Source organism: Otolemur garnettii, unplaced genomic scaffold (genome assembly GCF_000181295.1).
Source record: "Otolemur garnettii isolate 467f Iridium unplaced genomic scaffold, OtoGar3 scaffold00028, whole genome shotgun sequence".
Classification (NCBI taxonomy): domain Eukaryota; kingdom Metazoa; phylum Chordata; class Mammalia; order Primates; family Galagidae; genus Otolemur; species Otolemur garnettii.
The window spans coordinates 6,181,914-6,207,607 of NW_003852423.1; the positions used below are offsets into that span (position 1 = coordinate 6,181,914).

At 37.4% G+C, this 25,694-nt stretch overlaps 1 protein-coding gene across 2 annotated transcripts in view; it reads left to right on the forward strand.

Moving 5' to 3' along the window:
* Positions 1 to 25,694, forward strand: part of STK31 (serine/threonine kinase 31) — a 144,800-nt gene that overhangs the window by 70,101 nt on the left and 49,005 nt on the right. For both annotated transcript variants that reach the window (XM_003788507.2, XM_003788508.2), the window contains exons 11-14: positions 5,017 to 5,139; positions 22,359 to 22,538; positions 23,243 to 23,359; positions 24,814 to 24,933. In XM_003788507.2, the coding sequence (XP_003788555.1) occupies positions 5,017 to 5,139; positions 22,359 to 22,538; positions 23,243 to 23,359; positions 24,814 to 24,933 (540 nt within the window). The remainder of the gene's footprint in view (positions 1 to 5,016; positions 5,140 to 22,358; positions 22,539 to 23,242; positions 23,360 to 24,813; positions 24,934 to 25,694) is intronic.

The following is a 25,694-nucleotide window of genomic DNA, read 5'->3' on the forward strand; positions in this document are numbered from 1 at the left end:
GGTAGTATTCCTTCTTTTTCTATATTTTGGAAAAGGTTAAGTAATATAGGTACTAGTTCCTCTTTAAAGGTTTGGTAGAATTCTGACGTGAAGCCATCTGGTCCCGGGCTTTTCTTTTTAGGGAGATTTTGTATAGCTGATGCTATTTCAGAACTTGATACAGGCCTGTTCAACATTTCCACTTCCTTCTGGTTAAGTCTTGGAAGGTGGCGTGCTTCCAAGTATTGGTCAGTTTCCTTCAGATTTTCATATTTCTGAGAATAAAGTTTCCTGTAATATTCCTTAAGGATTTTTTAAATTTCTAAATGGTCTGTTGTTATTTTGTCTTTACCATTTCTGATTGATGAAATTAGAGATTTTACTCTTTTTTTCCTGGTTAGGTTGGCCAGAGGTTTACCTATTTTGTTGACCTTTTCAAAAAACCAACATTTTGATTGGTTCACCTCTTGTATAATCCTTTTGTTTTCAATTTCATTTAATTCTGCTCTATTTGGTTATTTCTTTTTTTCTGTTGGATTTGGGATTGGAATGTTTTTCCTTTTCCAGTTGTTTGAGATATCCCATTAAGTTGTTAACTTTCTCTCTTTCTGTTTTTTTTGAGGAAGGCTTGCAGTGCTATAAATTTCCCTCTTAGGACTGCCTTAGGGGTATCCCACAGGTTCTGATAATTTGTGTCTTCATTATTGTTTTGTTCCAAAAATTTGGAAATTTCCTTCTTAATCTTGTCTCTGACCCACCTGTCATTCAGCATAAGGTCATTTAGCTTCCATGTTTTTGTATGAGTCTTCAGATTCCTGTTGTTACTGAGTTTAGCTTTTATTCCATGATGGTCCTAGAAGATGCAAGGAATAATTTCTATTCTTTCAAATTTGCTGAGGTTACATTTGTGACCTAAAATGTGATCTATTTTGGAGTATGTTTTGTGGGCTGATGAGAAAAATGTGTATTCAGTTTTGTTAGGATGAAATGTTCTGTAGATGTCTGTTAAATCCAAATGTAGGATGGTTAAGTTTAAATCTAAAATTTCTTTGCTCAACTTCTTATTGGAGGATCTGTCCAATACTGCCAAAGGAGTGTTGAAGTCTCCAACTATGATGGTGCTGGAAGAAATCAAGTTGCTCATGCCTGTTAAGAATGTCTATTATAAATTGAGGTGCATTCTTGTTGGGTGCATAAATATTAATAATTGAAATCTCCTCATATCGAGAATTACCCTTAACAAATATAAAGTGACCATCCTTTTCCTTGCTTACTTTTGTTGGTTTAAAACCGATTGTGTCTGCGAATAAAATTGCAACACCTGCTTTTTTCTGCTTTCCATTTGCCTGGAATATAGATGACCATCCCTTCACCCTGCGTCTATATTTATCTTTTCAGGTAAGATGAGATTCTTGTATGCAGCAGATATATATGGCCTGAGTTTTTTTGTATCCAGTCAACCAACCTGTGCCTCTTTAGAGGACAATTTAAGCCATTCACATTAATTGAGGATATTGATAAGCCTGGTAAAATTTGGGGTATTGAATTTTTTGATAGTTGGAATTTGATCAAAAGTTTCTGAGTGAGTTTACTTTTGTGGTGGAGGATTGCATTGGTCATTAAGGAGGATAGGTCTGAGAATTTCCTGGAGAGCTGGTTTAGTTATAGCAAATTTCTTCAACATGTCATTAAAGTATTTAATTTCTCCATCATAGATGAAACTCAATTTAGTTGGATTACAGGATCCTGGTTTGAAAGTTGTTTTCTTTTAGGAGATTAAAAGTCGATGACCACCCTTGTCTAGCCTGAAAGGTTTCAGCAGGGAGATCTGCAGTCATTCTAATATTCTTCCCCTTGTAGGTTATGGTTTTCTTACGTCTGGCTGCTTTTAGAATTTTCTCTTTCATATTAACTTTAGTGAAGTTAATTATAATGTGCATGGGGGATGTCTTATTTGGGTTGAGTCATAGTGGGTTTCTGAAACTGTCTGCTATCTGAATTTCAGAATCTCTTGGCATATCTGGAAAAGTTCTCTTGCATAATTTCATGAAGAAGAGCCTCTGTGTTTGCAAAGCAACTTCGTTTCCTTCAGGGATTCCTATAAGGCTAATATTCGTTTTTTTGAATTATCCCAGAGCTCTCTGAGAGAATGATCTGTTTTTGGTCTCCATTTCTCTTCGTCTTTGAGTGCTGGGCACGTTCAAAAGCTTTATCTTTAATGTCAGAAATCCTTTCTTCTGCTTGCTCCATTCTGTTAGCGAGGGATTCTCCCATATTTTTCAGATCTTTGAGCATTGCAAACTTTTGCCTCAATGTGTCCAAATCTTTGGTTATTTTATCTTTGAAATCATTGAATTCTTGAGCCATTTTTTGAATAATTTGAAATTTTGATTCCCTCCTTTCCTCCATTCTGTTCATCTTATTTGCTATCCAGACTCTGAACTCAATTTCTGACATCTTAGCCATCTGGTTATGGATGGGGTCTTCAGTTGCATTTGCCATGTCCTTCTTTGGGGGTGGGGGTTGATCTACTCTGGTTATTCATGTTACCGGAGTTTCTCCACTGATTCTGCCCCATGCTTAATTTATACCATTTGGCTTTCTCCTAGTGCTTGAACTAGGCCAATCACCCGAGGACTATCCAGAGTGCTACCCTGGGTGTGTGGCTGTACAGTGGACCTGTGCAGTGGTACAAGGACCTGTACAGTGCTACAGCCTGAGAAACTAGGGGCCTCCTTGGTTTGGTGGGGGCTAAGTTGCTCTGTCTTGTTTTCAGCTGGACTCTGTTCTACCCTAGTAAATCAGTTACTCTGGGTTGAAGTCTCAGCTGTGGAGAAATACCAGCAATTAAGTCACCCTGCCCCCCCCCCCAAGACAACAATTGGAAAACGAAAATCACACTTCCCACAGCCACATAACCAGGGTGGTAGCACTCTGGATAGTCCTTGGGTGATTGGCCCAGTTTAAGAGGTCCAAATCAATTGTCCTAGTCAGCACTGGTCTCAGGTGGGGTAGGTCAAAAGGTCTCTGGCAACTAGGTAGCAGGGGTCTGCCGGCAGCTCAGTTCTAACTGGCTCCGGTGCTGTGTGAGGTCAGAAGGACCAACCCAGCAAATACATTAATCTGGGAAGGCTGATGCCTCCTTCCCCATCTTGCAGCTCTGTCCTACCCAGTCACTGGTAACCCCAGTGGGGCTGGGGCTGTGACCCAGTTTCCCCCAATGAGCGGATGCCCCAGGGGTTTATGCCTGCCTGAGCCAGAGAGAGGTCTATGTCTCCTCAGCCAGGTCTCTGTTCTCAGCCACTATCTGGCAGGGGGAGGTGAGGCCTGATGACTTTGGGTACTTAATGGAGGCGGGGCAATTCACTTAGTTCCAGCCCTGCCCCTGATTGATATTGCTGGCAGAACAGAACAACTTTGCAGAGTTTGTTTCTGTTCTGGTTATCAGATGCTGCTTGAGGTAACAGAAACCATGACTCAGTTCCAGGCAGTTGGAGCTCACACTGAGCTGTCAGTTCCTGCCTCTGCCTGCCTGCCTTTGTCTCAGCTATTATCCCCTTGGGGCCAGATGCATCTCAGCCTCAGTAAAGCAGACCTCTGGCTCAATCCCACCCTGGAAGTCTGCCAGCTCTGCACATGTATTCTATTCCCCGTGCTCCTTTACTCACGTCCCAGATCCATCTGCCAGTAGCTGCCACCAGAGAAGGTTCCTGGCTTCCTCTGGTTTCCCAGAGAGACAGGGTGTGTCTGTCCTGGATAGCTGCCCCAGGAGTGTGAGCCTTATTGTTCCCATCTTTTCTGTTGTTCTACGCCTGGGGGCACTGCTGCTGCTCCTATATGGTTCCCTCTCATCTGACCGTCCTCTCCTTACTCCCATGCCACAGAATCAGCACAGCCAAGTAAGGGCCCTTCCCCTGTCCACACCTCTCAAGAAAATGCCCAAGAATCTGCACTCCATAGGGGACAGGCTTCCAGACCTCGGGGTGAGAGTGGAGGGGAGTGCTGAGAGTTCAGAGTTGCACGTAGAGAATATATACAGTTTTATGCCTGGCAAGAGAGTGCCATGGCACCCTAGTATGGGTAGGAGGTCCAGTTTTTAGAGGGTCTCTCCTGTGGGATGGAATGGGAGGATGTTTGAACTCTGCTTGCTTGTTTGTATGGAGTTTACTGTAAGCCTTTCTTATGGGGGAGGGGACTCCCATCTGCTTGGTTATGGATTCAGTACCTTTCGTTTGTATCTTTGGTGTTGTAGCTCACCTCAGCAGGGTTGATATATGTTCTTCAACCTTCTCTCTTTGCTCAGCTCCAAACTCTAATTGGAGTATTTTTGTTTAGACTGTCAGTTGTGTGGATCTCTAGGGAGGTTTTATCTTGATGTTTAACTGAATCTTGAAGGATGACTAGATGGAGGAGTTGAGTGTGGGTTGGGAATAGCAGAGGACGGCAATGTGTAGTTGATAGAAACTTGTGCAGTTTTATCAAAGAAAAAAATTTCATTATTGCTGAAATAAGGGGAAAAATAAAGATTAACAGAGCAAGATTGTCAAACTTAAATGTCTTATTTAGATTTAATTTAATTTTTATTTTTTTGAGACAGAGTCTCACTCTGTTGCCCTGGGTAGAGTGCTGTGGTGTCATAGCTCACAGCAACTTCAAACTCTTGGGCTTGAACAATCCTCTTGCCTCAGCCTCCCAAGTAGCTGAGACTACAGGTACCTGCTCCCATGGTTGGCTAGTTTTTCTATTTTTAGTAGAGATGGGATCTCACTCATCTAGGCTCAGACTGGTCTTGAACAACTGAGCTCAAGCAATATACCTATATTAGCCTCCCAGGGTGCTAGGAAAATGTCTTATTTTTAATTAAAGGAAAGATGTTCTTTGTCATTTTGGTGATCGAAGGAAAGAAGTGTTTGTGCTGAATTTTACTGTTTGGAAAATATAATGTTAAATTTTACTTCACTTTTTCATATAGATTAATATGTAAAAATATTATGTAAGTGTTACATATTAATGATGATTCTTTTTTTCTTTTTCCAGAATGAAGGGAATATTTTGATTGCCAAGAGAAATGAAGTGCAGCAGAAGCTGTGCATGGCAGTTGAAGTTTTTATTTTGGAAATAGATGAGTTACCTCTTAATAAACGCTTAAAAACTTTGCAGGTTAGAATTTTAAGAATATATTAAAAATATATTAAATTATAAGTTTATTATTTAAGGGGTGAGATTAGAACTTACTGTGAACTTCAGATAGTACTGTAATTATTGTAAAAGTTTTTCTTCTCTGGCAAGTGACAATTTATTTTTAATGGAATTAAAAGCTTATATTAATATTTTTAGTGCTTAGTATGTTTATATGTGTATTTATCCTGCAAACAAGGTAAAATATCCAGGCATTCCAGATTGCTAGAGCAGTGGGGAAACTCATGGAGAAAAGAGTAGTAGCAGGCATGTGGATCTCTGTTGCCCATTGCAATTTAGCAGAAAATCTAGTATGGCCACAAATCAGTCAGGGAGAATGAATGCTGATTCTTGAGATGTAGGGCTTTCAGGTTGCATAATCAGGGAAATTTCTCTCCTATTGTAATTAGAGTACAATAACTATGTGATCTGGTGGAACTGTAACATAACTTCAGCCCTGTCCTACCAGCTCAACCGTGACTTTAGTTGGGAGTGAATGAGTGTGATGGTGTTGTCATTCCATTCAGTAACATAATATTTCTCTCCACTTGTTCAGATTTTTTTTGTCCTTTAATAGTGTTCAAAAAATTTCTTAAAGTCCTCGTGCATTTTTTTTTTCATTTAACTGCTAGATATTTATGCTTTTGTGAATATTTTCTTATTTTCCATTTACATTTTGTGATGGAATATAGGAATACTATTGGCTTTTATATATTTATGTCTTTCTGGCAACTCCACTGAACTCTATTTTAGTGCTTATTTGTCTCTTGATATTGTTTGAACTTTTTTATAGTTCTGTCATATGAAAACAACACTTTTACTTCCTTTTAAAATGTTTTTCAAATTTCAGAATATTAGGGTGTGTACATGTTTTGTTTACATACTTTGTTTTTGTACAAATTGAGTCAAAGTTGTAAGTGTGCCCTTGACAGAGATTAACAACTAGTAGATTAACAACTATAAGCCCACATGATAGAAAAACACAATTAAATTCAAGAAAGGAAGGGAAAGAAGGTAGTGTGCACTTTACCCAGTAGGTGTGCATTTACCCATCCTCTTCTCCTCAGCTCAATTTTTATTGAGATTTACTTTCATATGTGCACTTAAGTGTTGATTGATTAGTGCAAACTTGGTTTTGAGTACATTTGTTTGTTTCTCTATTCTTATGATGTTTCACTTAGAGGAATGGTTTCCAGTTCTCTCCAGGTTGTCACAAAAGATACTAGATCACTTTTTTTTTTTTTTAATGGCTATGCAGTGCTCCATAGCATGTGTATACCACAATCCCTTCATGTATTGATGGGGACTTGGATTGTTTCCACATCTTTGTAATTGTGCATTGTGCTGCTAGCAACATTAAAGTGCAGGTGTCCTTTTTATAAAATAACCTTTTTTCCTTTGGGTATATACTCCAAAGAGTGGGATTGATAGATCAAATGGTAGGTCTATTTTAAGTTCTTTGAGGCATCTCCATACAATTTTCCATAGAAGGTGTACTAGTTTTCTGTCTCACTCTTGGTGTGTAAGAGTTCCTTTCTCTCTACATCTATACCAGCATCTATTGTTTTGGGACTTTTAATTAATTATTTTTTATTTTGGATTAATATGAATGTTCATATGATTAAGTTACATTATTTGTATTTGTAAGGTAAAGTCTAAGTTGTAGTTTTGTCCTTCACCCAGGAAGTGTGGTATATACCTGTACATTGTACCTGTTACATGGGAACTTATCAAACTTCTTCCCCCTTCCTTTCTTGAATTTGTGTTTTTCTGTCCTGTGGGCTTACAGTTGTTAATCTACTAGTTTAAACTTAGTATTGAGTACATAGGATGCTTGCTTTTCATTCTTAAGATATTTTATATAGGAGAAAGTTCTTTAAATCCTTCCAGGTAAATGTGAAAGATGCAAAATGTTTTTGTTTTTCCTTTCGTTAAGCAGGCCGGTGCTGGGTTCAAACCCGCCTGACCCTGGTACATAGGGCCAGGTCTCTAACCACTGAGATATGGGTGCCCAGCTACAGATTATATTTTTTATGGTTGAATAGCATTTCATGGTATATACATACCATAGTTTATTAATCCATTCATGGGTTGATGGGCACTTGGATTATTTCCAGATCTTTGCTTTTGTGAATTGAGTTGCTATAAACATTTGAGTGCAAAGGTCCTTTTGGTAAAATGACTTTTTTCTTTTGGGTAGATACCTAGTAATGGGATTGCAGGATCAAACGGAAGGTCAGTTATTAGTTCTTTGAGGATTTGCCATACCACTTTCCCAAAAGGCTGTACTAGTTTATAGTTTAAACAGTAGTGCATGAATGTTCCCCTCTCTCTGCACCCACACCAGCTTGTTCACCTTCGGGACCATGTAATGTGACCATTTTTACTGGTTAGGTGATACATCAAAATGGTTTTGATTTTCCTTTCTCTGATGATTAGAATGATTAGTATTTTTCATGTGTTTATTGGCTATTCATCTGTCCTCATGGGAAAAGATTCGGTTCATATTTCTTGCCTAATGGTTAATGGGCTTATTTGCTCTTTTCTTGTTGATTTGCCTAAGGACTTTGTAGATTCCTGTTATTAGCCCTTTGTCAAATTTGTAAGTTGTGAATATTTTCTCCCATTCTGAAAATTGCCTATTTGCTTTGTTTATTGTGTCCTTAGCTGTGCAGAAGCTTTTAAACTTGATCAGGTCCCATTTATTTTTGTTGTTGCTGGAATTGCCAATGGGTCTCTTCGTAAATTCCTAGGTTGATAAGATTCAGTGTGTTTCCCACACATTATTCTGGAGTTTTATAGCTTTGGTTATTAGATTTAAATCTTTTATTCAGTGTGAGTTAATTTTTTTTTTTTTTGAGACAAAATCTTACTATGTTGTCCTCGGTAGAGTACCATGGTGTCAAAGCTCACAGCAACCTCAAACTCGTGGGCTTAAGTGATTCTCTTGTCTCGACCTCCCAAGTAGCTGGGACTACAGGCACCTGTGACAACACCGGGCTATTTTTTGGTTGCAGTTGTCATTGTTTAGCAGGCCCAGGCCGGTATCAAACTCTCCAGCTTCATTGTATGTGGCCAGCTCCCTACTCACTGAACTATAGGTTCTGAGCCGGATGTGAGTTAATGTTTATAAGTGGTAAGAGTTGTGAGTCCAGTTTCAGAATTTAAATATGGCTAACCAGTTCTCGCAGTACCATTTATTAAATAGGGACTGTTGGCTTGGCATCCATAGCACGGTGGTTACAGTACTGGCCACATGCACCAAGGCTGGCAGGTTCAAGCCTGGCCTGGGCCAACTAAACAACAATGACAACTGCAACAAAAAGCTGGGCGTTGTGGTGGGAGGCTGAGGCAAGAGAATAGCTTAAGTCCAAGAGTTTGAGGTTGCTGTGAATTGTGACATCATAGCCATAGCACTCTACCTGGGGCGACATAGTGAGACTCTGTCTCAAAAAAAGTAGGGACTGTTCCCTTAGTGTATGCTTTTGTCTGCCTTATCGAAGATCAGATGGCAATATGAGGCTGGTTTTACTTCTAGGTTCTCTATTTTATTCCACAGATCTAGTCTCTATTTTTATGTCAATGCTATGCTGTTTTGATCACTGTAGACTTATAGTATAACCTGAAGTCTGGTGATGTGATGCCTTTAGATTATTCTTATTTCAAAGGATTGAGTTGGCTATTTGGGCTTTTTTCTGGTTCCATATGAAACGAGTAACTATTTTTTTCAAGTTCTTCAAAGGTATGACATTGGTTTTTTAATGGGGATTGTATTAAATCTGTAGGTTGCTTTGGGTAGTATAGACATTTTAGCCATGTTGATTGTTTCCAGCTATGAGAATGTAATGTTTTTCCATTTGTTAACGTCCTCTGCTATTTCCTTTCCCAGTGTTTCATAGTTTTCTCTGTCAAGATCCTTCATGTTCTTTGTTAAGTAAATTCCAAGGTTTTACTTTCTTTGAAGCTACTGGTGAAAGGGTATTGTGTCTCTAATTTGATTCACAGTTTGATTGTTATTGGTATATATGAAGGCTACTGATTTGGGAACTTTGATTTTATATTGCAAGACATTATTTCTTGATCACTTCCAAGAGTCTCACGATTAAGTCCTTGGGATTTTCTAAGTACAAGATCACATCATCAGCAAAAAGCGAAAGTTTGACCTCCTCTGTTCATGTTTGGATATACTTGATATCCCTCTCTTACCTGATTGCATTGGCCAGGATTTCTAGGACTAAGATTAAATAGCAATAGCAATAGTGGACAGCCTTATCTGGTTTTAGTTCTTAGTGGAATGTTTTCAGTTTTTCTCTAGTCAATGTGATATTGGCTGTGGGTTTATCAGAGATGGCTTCTATCAGTTTATATATGCCTATTTTCTTAAGTTTTGTTACGAAAAATAGGTGCTGAATTTTGTCAAATGCTTTTTCTGGGTCTATTGAGAGGATCATATGGTCTTTGTTTTTACTTCTGTTTATGTGGTGAATTACGTTTATGGATTTGTGTATGTTGAACTAGCCTTGCATCATGGCCACTTGGTCATGATGAATTATTTTTTGATGTGTAGCTGAATTCTATTTGCTAGTATTTTATTAAGTATTTTTGCATCAGTATTTATTAATGATAACAGTTTGTAGTTTTCTTTTTTTGTTAAATCCTTTTCTGGTTTTGGTATTAGGTATATTTGCTTTGTAGAAGGAGTTGGGGAGGGTTCCTTCCTTCTAAGTGTTTTGGAATATGTTTTGCAATATAGGTACAAGCTCTTCTTTAGGTTTATAGAATTCTCTTGTGAATCCATCTGATCTAGGACTTTTTTTAATGGGCAGGGAAGCTTTTTTGTTGTTGTTGCAATTTCAGGCCTTAATATTGTACTGTTCCAGAGTTCTGTTTCTTCCTGGTTAAGTCTCAGGTAGTAGTATAATTCCAGGACTTGTCCATTTCTTCTACATTTTCAAATATCTGGGCCTAGAGTTTTTGGAGTATTTGGTGATGATCTTTTGTATTTCTTTGGTATCTATTGTTATTTCCCCTTTTTTGTTTCTGATTGAGCTTATTAGAAATCTTGTTTTTTTGTTTCCAGTTAATCTGGCTAAGGGTTTATCAATTTTATTTATCTTTTTGAAGAATCAACTTTTTGTTGTGCTGATCTTTTGAATGGTTTTTGTGTTTTTTATTTCATTTAATTCTGCTCTGATTTTGGTTATTTATTTTCTCCTACTTGGTTTGGGATTAAATTGTGCTTCCTTTTCCAGTTCCTTGAGATGCTTTATTATAGTTTATTTGCACTCTGCCAGACTTCTGGATGTGGGCATTTAGTGTAAGAAATTTCTCTCTTTGGACTGCTTTTATAGTATCCCACAGGTTTTGATAGATTGTGGCTTCATTCTCATTTTCTTCAAAGAATTTGTTTTCCTTCATCTCTTTCTTGACCCACCTATCATTCAGCAAAAATGATTATTTAATTTTCATGACTTTTTGTGGGGATATGTGTTTCTGTTGGAATTGAGTCCTACTTTTATTCTGTTGTGGTCTGTGAAGATATAAGGTATAAGTTCTGTTCTTTTAAATTTGTTGAGGTTCGATTTGTATCCTAGAATATGATCAGTCTTAGAGAATGATCCATAAGCTGATGAGAAAAATTTATATTCAGTAGTATTGGGGTGAAATGTTTTGTATGTGTCTCTTAAGCCCATTTTATCTAGAGTTGTGTTTTAAGTCCATCATATCTTTGTTTAGTTTTTACTTGGAGGATTTTTCCAGTTCTGTCAGTGGGGTATTGAAGTCCCTAACTATTATGATGGTTTTGGATAGCATATTGTCAAATCAAGCAGGGTTTGTTTTATAACTCTGAGGCATTAATGTTGGGTACATAAATATTTAGGATTGAAACATCCTCTTGTTGTATTATTCCCTTGACTAGTATACACTTGTTGCATTGTCCCCTTGACTAGTATATAGTGTCCATCTTTGTCTTTCTTTTGTTGCTTTAAAGACAGATTGTATCTGTGGAAAGAATCGTGACTCTCATTCTTTTTTGATTTCCCTTTGCCTAAAATATTGTTTTCCAGCCCTTTACCCTGAGTCTTGATTTATCCTAGGGGAGGGGAGGGTTACAGTGTTTCCTGAAGGCAGAAAATACTAGGCTTGTATTTTTTAAACCAGACAGCTATCCTGTACCTCTTCAGTGGGGCGTTCAAGCTGTTCACATTTATTGAAAGAATTGACAAGTAGGGAGGAATTCTGTTTATCTTGTTGTGTGGAGGTTTGTTGCTTTGTTTTATCTCTTGGGCCTGTGGAAGTTAGGGTTCGTCTTTTAGTTTCAGAGTAGCTTTACTTTGCTGGTGGTCTCTTATATTGGTCTGTGTATAATACTGGTTTGAGTATTTCCTGCATAGCAGGTCTTGGAATGCCAGATTCTCTCAGTGTTTGTTCATTAGTGAAAGATTTGATTTCTCCATCAAATACGAAACTTAAGTTTATAGGATATAGAATCCTACGATGGCAGTTGTTTTGTTTGAGTGGACTGAAAGTGGGAGCCCAATCTGTTCTGCTTGTAAAGTTGCAGCTGATAAGTCAGCCACCCTAATGGATTTGCCCTGGAAGGTGAGTTGTTGCTTACAAACCTGGCTACTTGCTTGCAGAATTTTTTTCTTTTATTTTGACTTTGCCCAGCTTAATTACAAAGTGTTTAGCAGATGCTGTTTGTACTGAGATGACCTGGTGTTTGGTATCCATCTAGAAGGAGTATGTCTGAATCTGAACCTTTGGCAATTCTTGGGAAATTTTCAGTTATGATGTCATCCTCTAAAGCTTCTACCCCATTGGAACGCTCTTCTTCTAATTCAGGTATACCTATAATTTGTATGCTTATATACCTTATATGGTCCTGTGATTCTCTAAGAGATTAATCTGCTTTTTCTCTCTTCTTTTCTGCCTTCTTTGTCTTTTTCTTCTTTTTTTTTTTGAGACAGAGGCTCACTTTGTTGACCTCAGTAGAGTGCCGTGGTGTCATACCTTGTAACTTCAAACTCTTGGACTCAAGTGATCCTTTTGCCTCAGCCTCCTGAGTGCCTAGTGACCCCCAAAATGCCCAGCTATTGTTAGAGTTGAAATCTTGCTCCAGCTCAGGCTGGTCTCTAATTCCTCAGCTCAGGCAGTCCACCTACCTCAGTTTTTCTGCCCTTCATGACTCTTCCTGGTTGGATGAGGACAATGATTTTTCCATTTGGCTCTGATGTTGGAGGACATCTACAGTTTGGGAATTGAATAAAATGAAAATACATGTAACAGGAATAGTTATGGCTTCTAGGAAGGATTTTCCAAGTGATCCAAAAAGAGGAAACTTCAGGAATATGAATTGTGTGCCTATCAAAGTGATATGAAAATGAGGTCCCTCTCTTTCCATGACAAGAGGTTAATGACAATGCCGAGTATATTCTCTATCCTTCAAACACAGTTGATGACTGGTTATAGAAGATATAGCCTGTTCAATTTGAAAAATGGATAGTTATTTTAGAATAAAAATACAAAGTTTATGGAAAGAGTGGGCAGAGCTGATTAGTATTGTTGATGTTATGGATTTACAAGGAAGTAAGTCCTACAAGTGGTGGAAAAATTATTCTTCTGACTGATGAAAGTTGCATTTGTGAATAGCTACATCCTTTACTCATTAGATAAGAAGGAGAGTGGAGAGAAATTGCAGACACACCTTTTTACAGAAGAAATCTCATCACTTAGCTGTGAACAGTGTGAGGAACAGAAATTCAAGAAAGAGGGGAAGACTGTCATCCTTCCTCTTTCTTGAGGAAAGTCTAAATAGGAAGATGCATTTTATAATGAAAAATGAAAAAAATCAAAGGATTATATGGTTTACAGCAGAAGAAATGAAAAAGGTAGAAGGAGAGTAATAATTTTCTACTATGAGACAAGTAAGAGAAGTCTGGATTTTATCCTGGAGATTGCTTCAAGAAGTATCTCACTCAAATTACAAATAAAAATAAAATGCTTTGATTATTTTATGTAACCTAAAAAAATAATAAAACCAGGTGAGTTCATATTTATGTTTTTCTCTTTTAAAACTGTAGGATCATTATGAGTAATCCATCAACCTCTTTCCCACCCAAAATGAATAAGTGCTAAGGAAAAGGCGAGTGGCAGAAAAATCGGATTAGAAAGGGTTAAATGACTGAGTTAGCATGAGACTCTTGTCTTCAGTCTCTGAGATTCTTTCTTCTCCATGGTTTAATCTGTTGTTGAAACTTTCTACTACATTTTGAAACTCTCTCAATGATTCCTTCAATTCTTTAAGCTCTATTTTGTCCTTTTTAATTTTGTCTGGGTCCTTGGCAGCTTTGTTATGTCTTTTGTTCATTTCTTGGCTTAATTTTTGGATTACTTTTTGGTGACTTTTCTGCTTTCCCTTCAGTTTCCTTAATCATTTTTGCCATTCATAATCTAAATTATTTTTCTGTCATTTCCATTGATTATAGGTGAGATCTACTGTTATATTGGCATTGTAAACCCTTGGGGGAGTTGATCTGTTCTGATTTTTCGTTACCAGTAACTTTTCTTTGGTTCCTGCTCATATGTGGTTTCTTCTGTATTTCCTCCCCTTATATATTTTTCCTTCCCTTTGGTCTTCTTTGCCTCTGTGGTTTGAGGTTGAAATGACCCTCTGGTACAGGAATGAATGGGAGAGAAGAGAAAAGAAATGAAGAGAAGACAGTGAGAAAGAGAAAAAAACAAAATAGGCCAGGCACAGTGGCCCATGCCTACAATCCCAGCTTTCTGGGAGGATGAGGTGGGAGGGTTGCCTCAGCTTAGGAACTTGAGACCAGCCTGAGCAAGAGTGAGATCCTATGTCTACCCAAAACAGAAAAAATCAGCCAGGTGCTGTGGCAGGCCACTTGGGAACCCAATGCAAGAGGATCTCCTGAACTCATGGCTTTGAGGCTACCAGGCTGACATCATGGCACTGTAGCCTGGGCCACACGATAAGACTCTGCCTCAAAAAAGAAAAGTATATGTATCTTTATTTATTTGAGGCTAATATGATCCTCTTTGGTGCTCTGAAAGAGATAAATTAAAAAATGGAAAAAAGAAAAGAAAAAAAAGAAAAATTAAAAAAAAATTGCCGTAACACTGGGTGGTGCTCCAGTATTTTGGAAAAAAATTGAGTAAGAATACTAGGTTGTGCTCCATTATTAGGAAAAAAAATATATATCCAATTCTGGGTGTGGTGGAAGCTGGAAGTTTTATCTGATTGCCATGGAGATCTGGTCTTCTTTTCCTGTTTTTATTCTTGGTATGGTATTTGTATGAAAATTGAAGGGTGTGGGAAGGGTGCCATAGTCCAGAAGATTATGCCAGATGCTCAGGGTATCTGGTAGTTACAAGGAAGACTGTGTGGGATGTGGGGCCTCCCTGCATTGTCCTGCACCTGTGGTGTGATGCTTGTATATTCTTAGAAGGAGGAACCAAAACCCAGTATGCTGCAGGTCTCTGGAAAGCCATGCCAAACTTGGCCCCTGTCAAGTGTCAGCTGGGTGTCAGCTGGCTCAGGGCTTCAGTCACTCCCATGACTCTCCTAAGATGGTGGTGGGGTGCTGGGCAGTTGGGTTTCCTGCTGGCCAAACTGTATGTCCAAACCTGCCTATGTGCCATGCCAATGAATTCCCAGCTGCAAGCCATTGCTTTTTTTTTTTTTTTCGTTTTTTTTTTTCCTCCAGGGCTGGGTTTGAACCCACCACCTCTGGTATATGGGTCCGGCACCCTACTCCTTTGAGCCACAGGTGCTGCCCACTATTGACTATATCTTAAAGAAACCATAGGCACAATGCACTTTGGGTCCCTGACAGTCCTGTGAAACTTCAGTTTACAGTTGCTTCATGCCACAACCTGTATCCAGAGGGATAGGTCTAGGGAGCCATGGAGGGCAAAGGAGATTCCCATTCCCCCATGAGTTTCACATGTAGGCTCTGTTCCTGGGTCACTGTGCTCCTTTGCTTCTGTTTTCTGTGTAGGTGTCCCTCCCTTTTTATCTCTTTGGCTCCTGATGCTCCACACTGTTTCTCTGTGCCCCCCAAACACTATTTCTGGTTGGGGTGATCCAGGTGGAGGCAGCTGGACTGACACTCCTCTTCCGATCCTTACTGAGAGTGGCTGATGTAGAGATATCTCTAAGTTGCCATCTTGGAGCTCTTTCTCCGTTTGGGCCTTTTTTATATGAGCCATTCTCACTGTAGTTAGGTGATATCTTATTGTGGTTTGATTTGCATTTCTCCATGATTAGAGATGTAGAGCATTTTTTCATGAGTTTGTTGGCCATTAGTGTATCTTTATTCAAAAAGTTTCTGTTAATGTGTTTTGCTTGCTTTATAATGAGGTGGTTTGGTTGTTTCTTGCTAATTTCCTTGAGTTCCTTGTAGAATCTGGTTATCAGTCATTTATCAGATGTATTACATGTGAAGTTTTTTTTTTTTTTTTTTGGAGACAGAGTTTCATTGTGTTGCCCTCTGTAGAGTACTATGATGTTACAGCTCACAGCAACCGCCAACTCTTGGGCTTAAGCTATTCTCTTGCCTCAGCCTCCCAAATAGCTGGGATTACAGGAGCCCGCCACAATACCTGGCCATGTTTTGTTGCAGTTGTCGTTGTTTTCACTGGCCTGGGCTGGGTTGGAACCCACCAGCCTGGGTGTATGTGGCTGGCACTGTAACCGCTGTGCTATGGGTGCCGAGCCTGCATGTTGAATATTTTCTCCCATTCTGTGGGTTGCCTGTTTGCTCTTTGGATTGTGTCATTGGCCACGCAGAGAGGCCTTTTAATTTTATCAGGTTAAATTTATGAAACTCTGAGAAAAGTAATTGCAGAGGATGTAAGCAGAAAAATATACCATGCTCATGGACTGATAAATAACCAACATTGTTAAAATGGCTGTACTACCGAAGTGATTTACAGATTCAATGCAATTCCCATTAAAATACCAGCATCATTTTTTTGCAAATCTAGACTAAAATGATTCTACACTTTGTATGGAACCAGGAAAGACCCTCCTCAATAGCTAAAGCAACTTTACATAATAAGAACAAAGCAAGAGAGATTTAACTTGACTGGACTTCAAGGGTATGGTAACCAAAACAGCATAGTACTAGCACAAAGACAGAGACATAGATCTGTGGATCACAACAGAGAACCCAGAGAAGAAATCATCCTCATATTCTCATCTTATTTTTGACAAAATGGATAATAACATACACTGAAGAAAAGAATTCCTGTTTAATAAATGGTGCTGGAAAACTGGATAGGCACATGTAAAAGACTGAAACAGGATTTGTACCTCTCACTGGTCTCAAAAATTAACTCATGATATATGAAGACTTAGGCAGGAAAATGAGAAAACATGAGAAAAACTCTTATAGATATTGGCCTAGGTAAAGAATTCATGAAGAAGAGGGGCGGCGCCTGTGGCTCAAAGGAGTAGGGCGCCAGCTGCATATACCAGAGGTGACAGGTTCAAACCTGGCCCCAGCCAAAAACTGCAAAAAAAAAAAAGAATTCATGAAGAAGACCTCAAAGACAATCACAGTGACAACAAAAATAAATAAATGGAACCTGATCAAGCCCTCCCTCTTCTAATTATTTACCTTTTATGTATCTTTGTATTTTTCCTGCATTAGTCAGTAGCTATAGTACTATGTTGAGCAGTAGCTAGTCTCCATTATGTTTTGGACTGCAGGGAAACAGCTTGCTAGAAATTTGGAGAAGAGGTTGTTCAGGGACATATAGGCACTGTCTCTTTCTGTCTCCCTCGATGAAGGTACAGTTTTCAGGACACTGTATATGGTTTAGGAACCATTGAAACCCTGGTTTAAAACATTTTATTAAATGGAATTGCATAAATAGAATGATGGAATAAGCCTTGCACATAAAAGGGTAGTAATATAGTAAGAATTTACCTTTCTACAGTGCAACTTCTGCTTTACTCTTTAAAATCCTATTTCTTCTCGCCAGCTAATAGTAAACATAGGTTGAGGGTCTGCAACCAAGATTATCTTTTAAGCTCTTTTATTTTTAAAGTTTACTGTTAGAAGATTTTTTGTCTTATCTGTCTTTTCCCCATTTCTATGATAGTATTTCCTCAAGTCACCAGAATAGTTTTTAAACTTCTCTTTATTTTCCTGAGAAATATTTTTTATTTTTCAAGTACTTAAGAAATATGTTTTTATAAGGAAGGTCAGCAAAAGAAATCAGCATTTATTAAGATTTCTTTTGTGTGACAGCGTGGTGCCTATAGCCCAAGGGGCTAACGCGCCAGCCACATACACCAGAGCTGGTGGGTTCAAATCTAGTTTGGGCCTGCCAAACAACAATGACAACTACAACCAAAAAATAGCGAGGCTTTGTGGCAGGCACCTGTAGTCCCACCTACTTGGGAGACTGAGGCAAAAGAATTGTTTAAGCCCAGGAGTTGGAGGTTGCTGTGAGCTGTGATGCTACAGTACTCTACCCATGGTGACAGCTTGAGACTCTGTCTCAACAAGAAAAAAAAAAAAAGATTGCTTTTGTTGCTTACACCATGTAGTTGATTTTTCTTGACTGTTCTTTTTAAGCTCTAAAAGAAAACATATTCTAGGTTTTCTTGGTATGCAGTTCCAAATTTTTATATGTTTGTGCATATATGTCATACCACACACACACACATATATATGTATAATCTTAAAGTTTAGTATTTTTTATCTTTAGTTTTTGGCACATTAGTTTTTGAGATGTTTGTGTTATATATATTTTAGATAGATATATTTATTTTTCTAGTTCTTTCAGTTCAAAATATTTAATTGCTATATTGTTGGTATTAATGTATTTATGATTGTAGTATATTTTAAAATGTTTTCTTCTTAACTACTGTGTAACCTTATTTTTTTCACTTATGATGTTTTGGGATAAAATTTTATTTTGTTGCCCTTTTTAAGTTTCTATTCCACCTTTCTTTTTGGCTAAAACTTGTTTTAACTATCTTTTTTTCTTTTTCCATTTTTTTCCTGCCATTATTATCCAGTTTTTGAAATGTCTCTTATCTGTACTGGTTATCAAAGAACCCAAACTCTAAATCTGTTGATTGGTAACTTAATTTAATATGTATAATTGCTGTTTTGTTAGAACTTATTGCTGTGATCTTATTTTTATGTTTCTGTTTATCATGTTCTTTTTTCCTCCTTTTCCTGCCCTAATCCTTTAGGATATTCTCATCTGCTTTGGTGTCTTCCCTTTCTGTCTATACCTTCCTTTCAAAAACCAACCAAACTACCACAATTGTTGCCTAGAATATTAGCTACAGGTTCTTGTGACTATTGTGTATGACAGCTCAATTAAATAAACTTTAGTGTCATTTTCTCATTCTTATTTCATGGTAAAATATATTTTTTGGTATTTAATATTGGAGTATTTTCTCTCAGAGTGCTTTCAAAGAAGTCTTTGTATAATTGACTTTGTGAGGTATTATATGTTTCAGGATATTTTATATTCATTCAACTACATAAATAGTTGTTTAGCTGGCTGTAAAATAATACCATTTTTTCCTTTAGATCTTTGACAGTAATAATCCATTATCTTCTTATTTCCATAATTGTTAGTTTCAGTCTAATCTTTGTTCTTCTATTACATTTTTTCCCTCTGGAAGCTTTAAAATTGTCTCTTGACTTTGTTCTTAAATTGCACTGAAGCATATTTAAATTTGATTTAATCTGATCCAGTTTAGTCTGAGGTTTTAAACATTTCTATAATTTGAGGAAATATTTGATTATCTCTTAAGATACTGTTCCTCACATTTACTCTTTGGCTCATTCTCAGACTTCTGTTAGATAAATACTTAAACTTCTACTTTTTCTCATATATTCCAACTATTAATATGTTTTGTAAAATCATTTTATTCTTGTCTGTATATTTTGGAGGGATCCTTGACTTAATTGGCTCTCTGGTTATATGTCTTCTACCATTTAGCCAATCAATTCTTTTCAAAGATTATTTCTTTCATACCTAATATCTGTAGTTGATTATTATTTATAAGTAATTGACTTTGCTCTGTGTTTCCAATATTTTTTCTTTTTGTTGACAATATTTGTTAGGATTATTTTTATCTGGCCCCTTATTGTTATCCGGGCCACTAATTTTGTAAGGTAGCTTTATTTGTTAGTCTTTTTCAGAGTGCTTGTGTTACTTAGACATTTCATTCTCCTCTTCATCTCTCCTTAAGATCTCATATTCCCTTGGAACTATAAGCTACCTTAGTTCTGTGTTGTTATGTGGTTGTGTAAAGGACCTGGGGAGGAGTGAAAGCCTGTACCACAACTTTTAAGACCGCACATAGCTTTAGGTAATAGAATGGGGTGGTTTTTCAGGGTGCAGGGCTTCTGATGTTACAGTCAGAGTAACACATTCTTTGCTTCTGTCCTGAATAGTCTTACTCTTCAGAGAACTTCCTATCCCCTCTACCTCAGACACTGCTCTTTTCTAGGGGCTACCACTTTTAGATGTGGATGTGACCAGGTACTCGGGGGAAAAGGGAAATAAAGAGAATGCTCAGGGACTGAACCCCTCTTCTGTAGGGGTTATCAATTTTGCCTCACTGTGTTCTTGTGCTGTATTTGTATAAACCCATCACCACTTGCTGATTCTGCTCCTTTCCTTCCCAATGTGAGGGAGAGAGAAGGGCCTAGGAAGAAAGTTCTCTTTACCCATAGGTTATTCTATGTTATAGTGTAGGCCTTCTTCCACTTGAAGAGGTTGTGTTCATTTAATGCTAACCACTAACCATCCTCTACCTTTCCAAGAGTTTTTCAAGAGTTTCGTGGTAAAAATTTTCTGGAACCTGTTTACTTTTTGCCTCTGTAGCATTTCTAGGGTGCAGTTCCTAAAGAGAGCCAGCAGGCTGTGCTGAGTGCTCCTCTTGTCTTTTCTAGTTCATTAAAAAATGGTTTTAAATAAGGTCATGTGCCACATAACCTCATTTTGGTTAATGATGGACTGTATATATGATGCTGTTCCCATAAAATTATAATACTATATTTTTACTGTGTTTAAGTGCACAAATACCACAGTGTTACAGTTGCCTACAATATTCAGTACAGTAATATACTATACAGATTTGTAGCGAGCAGCCATAGATTATGCCCTATTCCCTAGGTATATAACAGGCTATACCATCAAGGTTTGTGTAAATATACTGTGTGACGTTCTTACAATGAAATCACCTAATGATGCATTTTTTTTTTTTTAGAATATAGCCTTGTTGTTAACATGTATGTGACTGTACATATATGTTTAATGTCTTGATTAGAATTATTAGGCCATTAAATCTGAAATGTCTCATTTTCAAATCAAAACTTTGGTTTATTATATCTCAGATAAGAAGCAGAACAGTTAATTAAAGTATGCACCTGAACTAGCAACACAGTTTTGCCATCTTAACAGTAGCTTGTGTATGCCAGCAGTGAAGAAACCTGGAGAGCTAGTGGTGACTGAAATTGCTAAAGGTATTTCCCACAGCTTGTAGAGAATTGAAAATTTTTTTCTTGCAAGAAGTGATTCAAAGTCAGTTGGTACAAGATGTGGTGAATATGGTGGATGATAGAGAGTTTGCAAGTCCAGACTCTGTAGTTCTAGGAGCATTGTTTGTTGTCTTGCAAGAGAATTGGCCTGTCTCTCTTGACCAATCTCTGCTGCTTAATCGCAAGCATCCTCATCATGTCATCCATTTGGTTGGAATAGGTATCACTGTAATTGATTAACCAGGTTTCATGAAGCTGTAGTAGATAATACCCCAGTACTGGATCACAAAACAGATATTAATAGCTTTTCTTGATGAATATTCAGTTTTGGACTGTTTCAGAACTTTATCTTCACCCACCCATTGTACTAAAAGCTTGCGATTGTCAAAAAGAATTCGTTTTTCATCACACACAATATGGTGTGTAAGTAGTTTGCTTTTATGTTGTGTCAGTAACAGGCAAGCTTCTCTTCTGATACTTAATTCATATGGAACCCATCTATCTAGCCTCTTTACCTTGCCGGTTTGTTTTAAATGGTCCAATATTGTTGGAAACGTAATGTCAAACGTTGATGCTAATTCATGCATAGTTTGAGATGGATTTGCATCCACTACAGCTTTCAGCTCATCATTATCCACTTTGCTTTCAGGTTGCTCAACGTGGCTCATTTTCAAGATTAAAATCACCAGAATGGCAATACCCATAGCTTAGTCTGTAGGGCACCAGCCACATACATCGAAGCTGGTGGGTTCAAACCCGGCCTGGGCCAGCTAAAACAACAATGACAACTGTAACAAAAAAATAGCTGGGCATTCTGGTGGGTGCCTGTAGTCCCAGCTACTTGATAGGCTGAGGCAAGAGAATTGCTTAAGCCCCAAAGTTTGAGGTTGCTGTGAGCTGTGAAGCTGTAGCACTCTACCCAGGGCGACATAGTGAGACTCTGTGTCAAAAAAAAAAAAATCACCACAGTGGAACTTGTCAAACCATCCATATACTGTGTATTCATTAGCCACATCTTTCCCAACACTTCACTGATACGTTGAGCTGTCTGCACTGCTCTGGTTCTACAATGAAACTCATTCAGAAATAACGTGAATTTTTGACCTATCTGTGGTTTCATAAAAATTGCTCTAAATTTTTTTTGAAAGATAATTACAAGCCAAAACATGTATTTGGAAGAATGAAGATATACCTTCATAATAATAATTAAAAGAAACAAATGAAGAAATGTCAAGGTGAAATGTTTGAGATATTAGCTGTCAAACTCAGTACTTAAGGAAATTAGACATTTCATATTTAATAACCTAATATTTTCTCTTTTTCTGTGTAGTTTATTTCTATTTAGCGATAAGTCCTGGAAACTTAGAATAAACAGTAGTAATTCTTTTCTTAAACTTAGGGAAGAGAGGGTAATTTCTACTTAATTAAAAAGCTAAGCATCAGTACTTTCTATTTGTAACTAATTACTATTATGGTACAGATAACTTTTTAGGTAGTTTTGTATTTTCATGCTATGTAATGATTCTAAGTTTTACTTATAGAATTCTCAAGAATGGGGATTCAACATACTGCTTTTCTGCCTCTTAGATCTTACAGTGCTCAAATTGCAATATGCAGTTAATAAAGTTCAGTAAACAGAAATATATCTCTTGGCAGGATTTATCAGTTTCTTTAGAAGCAGTGTATGGACAAGCCAAAGAAGGAACAAACTCTGAAGAAATACTTAGGAAATTTTATGACTGGAAATGTGATAAAAAACAGGAGTTCACCAACGTTAGAAGCGAAACAAATGCTTCTCTACAACGTCTTATAGCATGGTTCCAGAAAACCTTAAAGGTAGTAAGAGCTTTTGTTCAGGGTATTTGTAGCATAAGCCAGGGAATATATATATTTTAAATTATACTTTCTTGTTCAAGACAGTTTTCTACCTCCTATGTATCAGATTTAAAATCGCCACTTATGCAGTCAAGGTTTTTTTTTTAAGACATGGAGTCTCACTTTGTTGCCCTTGATAGAGTGCTGTGCCATCACAGCTCACAGCAACCTCCAACTCCTGGGCTTAAGCAATTCTCTTGCCTCAACCTCCCGAGTAGCTGGGACTATAGGCACTCACTACAGCGCCAGGCTATTTTTTGTTGCCATTTGGCCGGGGCCGAGTTTGAACTCGCCACCCTTGGTATATGGGGTTAGCACCCTACCCACTGAGCCACAGGCACCACCTGCAGTTAAGTTTCTTTATGAACTTTTACTCAGACTGTTTCTTTCATTAGTCTCAAAAAACATCATCTTGATCTTGTCCCTGTTTTGCCTCATATGTCTTCTCTGGATTGTCCTCGTGACCACTTTTAACTGCTACTGTATATGTAACTTTTTTTAATGGTACATAAGTTTAGGAGGTATTTTATCATTTTCCTATGTACTTATTTCCTCTACATTATGCAGGGTCTTAGCCTAATTCTCTGCTTCAGGTTTAAAGGAATAAGGAGTGCTAAATGGATTAACCAAATGAGATATTTTATGTTTTTATTTTTGTAAATGAGGTTTTTGATCTGTCTGTGGAGGAATCACTGACTTCGGAAGACACAATCAGTAACATTGATGAAATCCTAGAGAAGACCGAGTCAAGTGTTTGCAAAGAGCTGGAGATATCTGTGATTGTGAGCATTGATATTCTTTATTATTGTTTTTTAAAGTAATAATTATCCCAGTAGTTAGCATTAACCAATAATGTGGTTTCTTATGCTCTAATTAGTGTTGAAACTGATCATTGCTTATTTGAAAGAGCAACAATGAAGTTCTAATCCAAACACAGTGTAGTCTTACTCTTCCATAAAATGGTGTTTTTATTTTAATAGGACATTTCATATTAAAAATAATAAAATCTCACGTTAAATTCTAGGAAAACCCCTCTTAATCAGAATGGATACAGTTTTCTCAATTATTTGACTATTGAGTCTATCATAGCCAAGTGACAATAGGAAAAGACTCTTCAGAGTTTGTGAAAACTTGAAATAAAATCTGAGAGAACTCTGAAAATAAAAGCACAGGACTGATTAATAGACCCTATTCTCTATTGTATATATTCTGTATTGCTGCATCAAAGTAAAAATTAGTGCAGAGGGCCATCTAACCTTTTTTCTTTTCTGCTGCACGTTAATAGAAGCACCAAGGACACTGATAAACCAAAAAAAAAAGTCCATGCATACTTTTCTTGATATCCATCACCACAGATAAGCAAAAATAGTCCTCACAAATTCTATGGGCCATTGAAAGTGGGAGATTTTGATAACTCCTCTAAAGAGTATTTTGTAATTTTAACATTCCTTACTGCAGGGGTCCTCAAACTTTTTAAACAGGAGGCCAGTTCACTGTCCCTCAGACCGTTGGAGGGCCAGACTGCAGGCCCCAGGACTAGTCGGCTGCTAAGCAGGACAGGCAGCAGCGGCAAAAACACCTGGTGGGCTGGATAAATGTTCTAGGCAGGCTGCATGTGGCCCACGGGCCGTAGTTTGAAGATGCCTGCCTTACTGGGTCTCTTTCCCAGTTATTCAGGCTGGTTTCCAGCATTTCAGTGGTTATATTTTTCATTTTATTTGTTTCTCTTTCTTGCAGTTTTATTTATATTGGCATTAAAAATATATTAAGAATTTTTGTATTGTTAAATAAAACTGATTTGTATGGTTTTTGATTTTAGAAGTGATTGTTAATAGATGATTTCTAAAATTAACTTAAAGTGTTGAAATTCTATATATTGTTTAGTTCTTATATTCTATCTATTCTTAATTCTATATATTGTTTAGTTCTTATATTCTATATATTCTTAATTCTATACATTGTATAGTTCTTTAGTTCTTAGCCCATTAGCAGTATTCTGAGTTTTCATTAACACTCTACTCCAGAGAGCTTTGGGAATAAATAGTGTAACATGAGTAAAATTTCCCATAAGGACATCTTTGATATCAATCTATCTTCTGTCTAGAAAAATTTTGTATTGAAATATTTTAAATGAAATAGAAATTTGTCAAAACAAAGTTTTTTCCATTGTTATTGAAGATTTTAACTATTTAGGATACCCTTTTGTGCATAAGTCCATATGTGTGATTTCCTTTAGGAACACGGTGATGCAGACAAGGAGATAATTTTAAATACATACAGTCAAGTACTGCAAAAGATCCGTTCAGAGGAGAGTCTCATTGCCATAGTACAATCTAAGTACAAGGACAGTATCGAGGTTGGATTATGCTTTCTCTATTGGTCTTAAAAATTAATGCTTTGAATATTTTCATACTTGAATTTTTCTCAGTGTCAGTAAATTTACTGAATTTACTAGCTGGAAGGAAACTGGGAATGATGATTTTTGTTGATGTAGATATGTTGTTTTTTATATTTATATTTATATTTATTTATTTATTGATTGAGACGGACTCTCACTCTGTTGCCCAGGCTAGAATGCCATGGCATCATAGCTCATGGCAGCCTCCCAGTCTTGGGCTTAAGAATCCTCTTGCCTCAGCCTCCCAAGTAGCTGGAACTACAGGTGTGTGCCACTACACACAGCTAGTTTTTCTATTTTTAGTAGAGATGGGGTCTTGCTCTTGCTTAGGCTGGTCTCAAAGTCCTGGGCTCAAGCAGTCTGCGTACCTCAGCCTCGCAGAGTGCTAGGATCACAAGTGTGAGCCACCGTGTCCTGCCTTATATATTGTTTATTATAGTTTCTTAAGTCTTTGATTTTCTTACATTGAGAGCATAACCTTTATTATTATTTTCTTTCTGTCTATACAAGTTTACTTGTAGAAAATTTGCTAAGTACAGAAAGATCAGAAGAAGAAATAAAAACATTGCTTATAATCCTCTTAGCCTAAGAGATAGTTTCAGAGTATTTCCCTTCTGGGTGATGATGTATATATATGCGCACACACATATACATATGTATACACGCATATATAAGATGTGCATTGTCTTCTCAAGCCATTTTGAAAATATTTTCTTCAT